This window comes from Labrus mixtus, chromosome 14 (genome assembly GCF_963584025.1).
Source record: "Labrus mixtus chromosome 14, fLabMix1.1, whole genome shotgun sequence".
NCBI classification, from domain to species: domain Eukaryota; kingdom Metazoa; phylum Chordata; class Actinopteri; order Labriformes; family Labridae; genus Labrus; species Labrus mixtus.
Genome location: NC_083625.1, coordinates 24,885,318 through 24,895,499, shown reverse-complemented (window position 1 = coordinate 24,895,499; position 10,182 = coordinate 24,885,318). Strand labels below are relative to the sequence as shown.

The 10,182-nt window shown below is 44.1% G+C and overlaps 1 protein-coding gene across 1 annotated transcript in view; it reads right to left on the bottom strand.

Annotated features, from left to right (window-relative positions):
- Window positions 1-5,965: 5,965 nt before the first annotated feature.
- Window positions 5,966-10,182, bottom strand: part of uvrag (UV radiation resistance associated gene) — a 122,124-nt gene continuing 117,907 nt past the window's right edge. The window contains exon 15 of the mRNA XM_061055937.1: window positions 5,966-9,151. Within this exon, the coding sequence (XP_060911920.1) occupies window positions 8,326-9,151 (826 nt within the window). The 3' untranslated portion in view covers window positions 5,966-8,325. The remainder of the gene's footprint in view (window positions 9,152-10,182) is intronic.

Below are 10,182 nucleotides of genomic sequence, written 5' to 3'. Positions count from 1 at the left end.
TTCCTTCTCACACGGCTCTCCAATCCTAATATTGATGCTGCTGCTGCGGTGAAATCGGCTGCACACCTCTGCGTTTAATAAGGCCGTGCAACTGAAGCATGTGCGTTGAATAAGTCAGCCCAATAAAAGTCTGCTGAAAGGCTGGGAAAGGATTGTGTTTTTTTAAAAAGAGAAAAGCACCGAGTGAGTGACGGGGAGGAGTTGGATCTACAGCTGTAACGCTGGTGAGGTGACCGGGATCTCATACAGGCAGATATATAGTCGGGTTTCTGAGATGGTTTAAACAGACCAGTCAGGTCACAGAGATGACCGGCCAAGTCCAGGACCAGAGCGGGTCGAGGTGAGTGGATCCACCAGGGCCTTTTTCTTGGGGTCTCAGACAGGACACCAGAGCTGCTGAGTCTCCCTTAAAGCTCGTAACGTGGTCCCTGCAGCCCCTCTATTCTAACTCTAATCCAGCTATAAAGAGCTGCAGTCACAGAATGAGGTCTCTACTCTCTAATGAAAGAGAAAGTACTTTGTTTCTTTGTGTTGACTTTAAACCACAGAGCTGATCGCTGGCCAGGGTTGATATCCGACTCCTGGCCTCCTCTGGTCCCACATGACGGGTTTGAAATGTGGAGAATTCATGTTTAAAGCGAGAGGTGTTTAGTGATTCAGCCAACATGCAGTCAACAGGTACATTTACCATAAGTACTCTTTTACTGACGGTCACATGAGGAGTTTTATACCACGCTCGTATCTGTGCATAAAGGTCGAGGGCGGAACATCTGGGACCCATCCACAGATATTTGATGTTTTATCGTTACCTGTGGGCTTTACATCGGGTGTCTGTAGTCTGAAAAAGTAACAGATTTTCTAGTTATTTACTTTCAAATGATGGGTTTTGATTTGCTGAAATAACATCATGATGCAGATTTGTAGAAAGTCAAACTTTGTCAGGTTTATCCTCAAGAGGAGAAGGAGGAGTGGAGGTCAGGTTGATGATCTCTGATGCATTCCTGATAGTCACAAGGTCAAGCAGATCTGTGGTATTTGATTCAAATATGTACTTCTGCAGATATCTGTTTATAGAGATGAATAAATCACCGTCAGAAGACCGCTGATGGGAGCCAGTACGTCATCAGCAATGATTGTGTTCCGCCTGCTACTGGATTCCACACGGACTGCATACACAGATCCCTGTTGACACTGATGAGCCTCTGAGATAGGAGGCAGTGGGCGCTACAGAAATGTCGACATGCTTGTGATGCAGTTGTTATACGGCCCTGACACACCAAGGAGATCGTTGGCAGTCGGTGAGCGGTTGTCGCCCTAGTTTTTGCTACCCGTCAGCCCCCGACATGTTGAATTGGCTTTGGCAGTCGGTGAGAGGAATCACTCTGATTGGCTGTTGGGAGGTTTAATTTCTCTCCAGCTCTCCTCACAGGTTCATGAAAGCCCCTTGAGCATGCTGCTGTAGTATCCATGCTTTCACCCATTAGTGTGGTTTCTCCTTATTTGTCTCCTCCGCCTCTTCTTTTCTTTTTCCACTAAAAGAACAAGGGCTGACAACGCCAGCGCCATTTTCAACTTTTTATCAGACATTATTCTCCAGGCCTTTGTCGCCACTAGTTCTTTGGCGTCTGCTTGGTGTCAGGGCTTTTAGAGCTGCAGCTCCTTGACAAGCCTAAACTCTCCCAAATCCTGTCGTGCCGTGATGATTTCATGGACCCACACCCTCTCCTTCTTCTTTGCTGCTCGCGTCCTCCTCCTCAGCAGATGGAAGGTCGGGGCTTTGAACTGAATAGTGGACGTCCACCCAAAAGTAGCTATTTCCCCTGACTATCAAATCGGTCACCTAGCAACTTGCACAGATGATTTGTGCATGTGTGTGCTCCCCTTCTGCACTACCCCATGTTGCTATTCGTACCAGACAAAGGAAGGCTGTGGCTGGAAACCCCCCGAGTGATTGAATTAAGAAAGGACACATTTCTAATTCTTTTTTTAATAGATTTGATGTTTTTACCTCTGAGAGGAGAAATGTATTCTTTTTCCTTTAGGAGGTGACGTGACCGCCTCATGAAGTACAGAGAGGAAACGCTCTCCTTACTCTGGTTCTAACCTGAGGGAAGTATGGCAGTCATTAATCAACACACTATCCTGTAATGAAGACATCAAATACTGTTGACTTTTCCTTCCCTGTCTGTTCAAGGATCTCCAAAAATAAACATACAATAAGTGACAGGATTACAGCGTTCAGTGACACCCGTTATAATAAGGACACGGGATCGGAGAGCAGGTAATGACAAGAGTATGGAGTTTCACCGAGACAAATGGAGGACAGGGGTACAGTGAATGACTTTGACCCGGGACTGTCGGCGTGTCAGACGATACGGCTGCTGTATTAATGAGCTGTTGATGGACTGCTCCTCCCTGTGTGTACTGTTAATCCTCCTCGTGAAGTCTGCTGTGATGAATCCTACTCTTATCAAAGGACGCTCACCAGGATCAGACGGATGGGAAACCTTTGTCCGAGTCTATTTAAATCAACGATCGGAGCTTATGAGGATTGTTCTGTGGGGGTGAAGAACAACACTTAGCTCATTTATTACTGTCTCACATACACAGGACACATTTAAGCCTGACTGATTATTAATGAGATTAAAACAAATCTGCAGTCTATTATTTCTTCTTTCTAATAACTGCAGCTTGTATAACTCGTAGAAAAGAAATCACATCAAACAAAGGTAGTTCCAGAGCTGGACTGGAACTCGACCGTTGCCAGGCAACCCAAACATTTTCTTTACAGTTGCCTCTTTGTGCGTGTAAATGGTAAATGGACTTGAGCTTGTAAAGCTGACTATGCAAAGCTCTTTTTCACACTGCAGGTCACACCTACACATTCACACACTGATGGTAGAGGCTGCTGAGTAAAGAGTCCATCAGAAGTAACTAATCACATTCATACACATTTATACACTGCCGACAAAGCAGGAGAAGCACATCGTGGTTAAGTGTCTTGCCCAAGAACACATCGGACATGTGGCTGCAGGAGCTGGAGTTCGAACCCCCAACCTTCCGGGTGAGAGACGACCGACTCTTCCACTAAGCCACAGCATCCCCTAGATGTAGATGTTTCCACTGATGCCCTCCTTTGTTTCATGTCCAATAATCGATATGATTATTGTGAGGTGATCTGACACTAACACCCGACGTCCCTGACACACAGACACCACTATTGGACTGTGTCGTCCACACAACCACCGCAGTCCTCATTCATGCGCGGCCTGCTCCGACCTCCACCTCAGCGGCAATGAAGTGTGGACAACAGGAACACGAGGAATACAAAGGAGAAATCCTTCCTGCACCTTATCCCATTTTTCTTAACAATGAGAAACATCTTTAACCTGCTGTTTGTAAAGCACCTCCAGATAACCATTGTTATGAATTGACACCATACAAATAATGATGGATTGATTATGAAACAGTGACAGAAGAGCTTGTTGACAGTTGTTTGCTACTGGTGCTGCTTTGTGATTCAATGGAAGCAGCTTCATGCGTCAAGACAAAGTCCTCTCTGTATTCAGATCATCTGCAGCAGTGACACACACGCACAGTGAAGTTGTACTCTATTTTAGTCTCTCTTAGTTGTGTAATATCGGCTCTCCAATATATCGTTCAGGCTCTGGTACACTAACGTACGTCACAGTGGAAAGCTCTCAGGCCTGGGTTCAGACAGCTAGCAGTGCTGGTTTGGCTGGTGTGTATTTTGTGAGGTGGCTGTGATGATGAACAGCACAGCAGACAACACACTGTTGAAGTCTTTAAACTGAGCGCTCAGCTCAGAAATATGAAGATGTTTTTGTGAGTAAGGAAATAAGGCCTGCTCACTCTCACTCCCAGTGCCTCGGTTTCTTTTTCTCATAAACTTTAAACTACAATAATAACCTGTAAAATTTCAAAGTGTTACGATGTACACCTGTGCAGAAGCACACACACACACATGCTTACGTTCAGTGCAGGTCTGCCCTCCATGATGCCACAAACGTCCCGTCTCTGGCTGGATGAAATGTGGCTCCCAGAGGGCCCGGCGTTGAGGCCTTCAGACACCTGGAGGGGCTTAGCCGTGAGAGCAGACGGTCTGCAGAGTGACACGAGGGGCTTATAGGATTGAGGGGCAGGAAACTGCTTCATGTGAATCTGGAAACAGAAAATACTGAAGGACAGACTCAGCAATCATGTGCATTGCTGGAATTCCTGTTTGGAGCGACGGAGAAGTCCAACAAGTGACTCTTCAACACGACATGAAAGGAGTGAACATTTAAAGGAGATTTGAATCAAAAACTCATGCTCTGTTGAAGTGCTTTCAGTTGCACTTTTCCACTTACTTAATGTGAACAAATGACAACAAAGTGACGCGGTAATACCAGCAGAAAGGTTGGATCTGACTCACTTAAGTGCATAATGAGGTTAAGGAATGCAGGAGGGCTTATTTCATTAGAAAAAGGCTTATTTCAAGTAATAAGGCACTTTGAGGTTTGTCACATGTGCGACCACATGTTTACATGTGTGTAAGGTCTGTTGTGCCGACACTGTCGGGACAAATTAAGGAAAGGAGGGTTGACCTGATTTGGCCAATCGACTGTAACGGCTCTGTTAAGTTCAAAGCGAGAAGAATGTGGAGTTAGAAAAAACCAGGTCACATATGAAGATTACTTAAGTATAATCAAGTCTCATGATTGAAAGTAATATGATTTCAGGGTTTAAGGAGGCACATTATGAATCAGCTTGAGCATTTCGTTTTTTACTGTTTTTCCATTTTAAACGGGAAAAAGTAGAAATACAGGAATACGTAATGCGTCTACCTCTCCATTATCTTCGCTGCTTGTCCCGTTCGGGGTCACCAGGTTGAGGGTGGGGTCAAGACGAGTACACCCTGGACTGGTCAGTAGTCAGTCACAGGGCTGACAGACAGATCAGTCTCAGGGTTCCAGTGTGCCTACCTGTTAGCAGTAAAGGAGCCGAGTCTTTCTTTTCTGTGTGTTGCCTTTGTTCATAGTCCGACTGAATGGAGATGGATTTAAGAAATAATGATGAACAGCAGATAGTTAGCTGCACTTGTATCACGGGGTAACTCAAAATATAATATGTTAGAGATACGTGGGCGACGATAACGATATCAAGATGAAGCGATTCTGTGATGATTGATCTGTTGCAAGACACTTGTCTAATGACATATCATCATGTCTGATTACTGCAGAATCTAAAATGCCTTTAAAAAGGGAAAGTGCTTAATAGCTGTATTTATCCACAGGGTTTCTGCACACTTTCAAAATAAAATTGAATACGTTTTTTAACGCTTTTTTTCTGATTTAGACAAAAAAAAAAGGAACACCAGTTTTGCAGCATGTAGCGTCAGTGCTTTAGATTTCATGTTGGGCTCAACGGCTTTGATTCATGGTGTGAAGTTTAAAACATTATTCTGTCAGTAGAATCTCTTCGGGAAGTGTTTTGATCAGCCACCTGGACATTTATCATCTGTTTAGTGCTGTGCTCCCGTTCAAGCAACAGTTTACAGCAACGTGCATCAAAACAGCATGAAGGAGCACAAGCAGAAGGGCTCATGGATAAATTTACAACCTGTAACATTTTGGGCCCTCAGACATGACAGATGAAGGGCGAGGGCCCGAAACAATTGGGCACAAAACAATGGTTTTTAATTGGTTTGGTCAGGGCTGTTTTATTCCTGTAGGGCTCTTTATATAAAGTGTTAATTTAGTTTGGGCTTATGAATCTATTATCAGGGTTTATCTATTTCTCTACCTAACAGAGCTGCTACTAGCATGTCTATGAGAGATTGTTTTGATTGAACTTTCCTGTAAGTATTGACATTTTAAGTAGTATTAAATCTACTTGAATCTTTAACAGCCTCACAGTTCACGTTGAGCACACCCACATCAGTACAAAGATAGACAGACCACTCTTAAAGGGGGCTACATACATCCATGCCATTGGACTGCAAGTCTTTAATAACAAAAGGAAAGAAAAACCTCCATACAAAAGTATATGTACATGGTCGCTTACTGAACTGTGGAGCAGTTAATGGAAATGATCGAACATGGTTCATGTATTACAACACTTCTGAACAGTCAGCAACCTCAGTGCTGGATCTGAAAACGGGAGGCGGGCTGCCGGTGGAGAGTCCATCTTTGTCACGTCCACGTCAGGACCCGAACACAGGTTTATCAGATCAGTCTAGCATCTGACAAACAGAGTGAGCAACATCTCATGTGAGCCAGTTAAGTCAATCTAAACACAGATTTCATATTAATTAAAGCACACAACAATTATTGGGAGACATAAATAAAGCAATAATCGAAAACCAGTGCAAGAAAGCATCCAGAACATGGAGACAAGGGACAAAAATCACCGCTTGAGACGCCTGCTATCAACACTTACAGTGGAGCCTGAGTGAGACAATCGAACAGAACACGGACGCAGAATTAAAGTTTGGTCTACTGAAAAGGAGAATTAGTGGACGTTACATTAGCATTTATGTTAATTTGGATGAGATACATTAAAATTGAAAAATAAAAAGAGGACATGGAGATGGACAGAAAAAACAATTGCACTGTATCCCTGCCATGTGCTCGTTAGGATCCTAACCTTAAGACCTGAAGGAGAACCTGGACCCTGCGTGGAAAATGACGGGTGAGTCGAGCTGTCGAAAGGAGGCGGGAGGAGAAGATGTGTCACAGTCAGAGAGCCTCTGATTGGCCTTCTGGTTTCGGCTCCCCACCTCACTTTGTGTCAGCCATGTTGGAAAGGTCATTGGTGGGATCACTTTGGGATCAAACTGTGATTGTGTGACCGTGAATGCATGCTTATGTGACGCCCTGACAAACACACACACACACACGCCAAAGCATCACATCCTCCCTCCTGCACACACACACCTGGCGTCATGCACCCTGGGTGAAGACTCGGGAAGAGTCGTAACATTTGAATGTGCAGTCAAAGGTGAAATACTGGGACAGCCGACTGTGTGAGATAAAGAGAAGCTTCGATATAGATAAGCTGGTTAAAGTCGCTTGAGGCAGTTGCATTAAAAGAATTATAAACCCTCACGTTGTGAGGTTGTAGGTGTGAATCTGAAATCCCGTTTAGTGAAAGCTCAAACTTCAGCAGTTTATACATCCATACCATCAGAGAAAAACCTGGTGTAGGACATTGGTGAGGGCCAAGGGTAGACACAGATCATCTAATAATCTGAGGATTCACTGCAGGCTGTATACAAAGATGGCCGACATGACAGCTTTATTCAGAGCTCCTGCTATGGACCGGCTTAAGTAAAGGTCATAAGCTCCGCCTCCTATAAGGTTAAAGATGGGCCATGGCTCAAACTACAAAATCAAAAAACAAGTTAAATTCATTTTTCTTTAACATGGTTTCCGTCATAACGGTTAGTTCCTATGCTACTGATTTATGTCCTTGTGTTCACTCTTCTGAGAAGTCTTAATTAGTTATTGAATGATATAAAAACAAGTATATCGCCATGATTGACAGCTCCGTTGACAAATGCGGCTCCTGGCTCCTGCTGCGCTGTGTGCACCAGATTAGCAGAGTAAAGTAGAAATAGTGAGAGGAAACGTAGCAAACACTCACACAAGAGTCATTAAACTCTCCATAACCCCGAGAGTCCTCTTCAAACCAACAATCCAAGTGGAGACTCTTTTTTGTCGTTCCCTACTCTGGTTTCAAATGTGACAATATGTCAGCGGCCATCGCTGGGCTATTTTGTCTTCTTATCTGTGTATTGAAACCGGTTACAAACTAGGGTAGGATATTTAAACTCCTGTAGTTTGAGCAGGACACAAGAGACTACAGTGTTTGAAACAAGAAGTTAAATTATGTTATTCAGTAAGAGTCTGAAAAACAAAGTCCAAGTGATATTGAGTGAGATTTCTCTGGCTAATGTTACATAAATGTTTCTGTTATCTACAACACCTGTCAGCGACTCATAGAAGAACGCTCAGGCCAAATAATGCTCTGGATACATTTCTGAATAATAGTTGAATCAAAGCTTGTAACAAAAATTTCCTATCTTACTGTCCCAGGTCTTACACGTTTGACTGCATTTGATTTAAAAGATAACTACGGAAATGTTTACAACAAGTGCAAATTGGATGTTTTTCCAGAAAAGCTCCTATGATTTTAGATGATGGGATGAGGAGTGGGAACCCCCACCCTCGTCCTCTCAGTTCATGTCCCTGCCTTTAAATATTCAAACCCCCTGTGCAAGTTTTTATTTCTATGCCTCCCTCTCTCCTTAGGTCCTCTTCCTCACTTATCAGAGTTCTTGCGCGGTCTGCGGAAGCTGGACATGTTCTCGTTTAGTGCATAGATGCGTCTGGAGAACTCCTCGAAGCCAGCGACATCCAGCTCCCCCAGCACCTGTTCGTCAGACTCCACAGCTACTGCATGGTCCACGGGGATGCAGCGATAGTCCTCGAGTCGGGCCTCATCTGCTACCCCTAACCCCAACCCCAGGCCTAGACCGGTGGCCTCTGTGCCCATTATCTCCTCCGCTTGCTCCACAGAACAGCACAGCTCTGGTACCATGCTAATAGGAGCCTGTCCTGCAACCAAAGAGCCGTTCATAGCACCTGTATGCTGACCGGAGGCTGACATTTCCTCACCAGAGTCCTGCACTGAAGAGGAGTTGGGTGCAGCTGTGCTGCTGGAAAGTTGCTCTTCATTTTCTCCTTCTTTTTCTATTTCAATTTCTCTATCGAGGCTTTTGCGTCTCTCCTCCTCCTCCACTGCTGTCTCCCCACTCTCCTCCCTTTGCTCACCATCCTTATTGGCCTCTGTCGTCTTCGTGAGGCTAAGTGAGGCCATGCCAGCATCAAGGGAGGAGGACATGTGTTTGGGTGAAGGTGAAGGAGGGGCCAGGCCAACCGGCGGCTGTTGTTCTGCCATAGCTGTGTTATAACTGGGTGGAGGAGATGGCTTGTGGTTGTGCTTATCGGCCTCCGAGCTCGCCCTTTTCCTCAGGCCTCGGTCTGGGGAGCTGGTGTGGCAGGGGTAGCCGATATCTGAGGCAGCAGAGACACCGAGCTGGGACTTGGTTGGCACTGGGATGGAGCTAGATACTTGATGTCGATCACTGTAAGGGAGAAGCAGAAAAACATGCTGAATGTGCAAAACATAATCACCAGCAATTAAATTAAAATAAGTAATATCAGGCAAAGAGTTCAACAGTTTCTTCACTGGATCTAACCTTGGGGTGGGAATCACAGGGTTACTCATGATACGATGCGAGATCCATGATAACAAAAATATTAAGATACTGCTATTCTGTGTTCATTGATATATTGACAGATGATCATACAATGATAGATCACAATATCTGATTCACTAAAGGATACAAATGACCTCTAAAAAGTTCAGGAATAATAAAAATCATCCTTCCCAGGAGGTAAAATATCAAACATGGTTTCCAGGTTCATAATATGAATCCATAATCCTTACTTTCATCCCCTTTTCAAAGCACTTTCTCTGGATTAACTCTGTTGCTGCTTCCAGGTACTTGAGGGTGATCAGTGCCCAGTTTCATGACCCGGTAGCTCGGACACGCTCTGCCTGGCATCCTTTTTTTTTGGACGGACACAAAGTATCAGCAGATTTTTCAGCAGAGGATGGACAGTCACTTGCTTATTACAATCTTCACTGTAATGAATCAGCCACATGGTCTGCTGCAGAAGGATTTTCTGCACAGGTTGAAGAAGATTCTGTGGATATTGCGTTATTCAAATGTTGATGTACCTTTATGATAATGCAATCAAAGAAAAAAAGAAGAAACTAATGTTTTCTTTGGTCTGTCTGCAAAACAAGGAAAGCTAATACGACTTATTTTTGTAATGGAGTTTAGATCATCCATTCCTGCTGCAATCTAAGTCTTTCAAATAATATCTGCATGCTCAAATACTTTTGCATATCTTACACCCAAGGGTAAAAAACTCCCTGTGCAAAATCAATTATTTTGCATAGAAAGCCAAAGATTCTCTCCACGTCTTTACATGGCGTCTTTGTATTTAATAGTCCAGAGCAGAAGTGTCCTTGTATTAAGGCTGGACACACTTTAATAGTCAGCATTATCTCTACAGCCAACATCGGAGATTGGAACTTGAACTCATA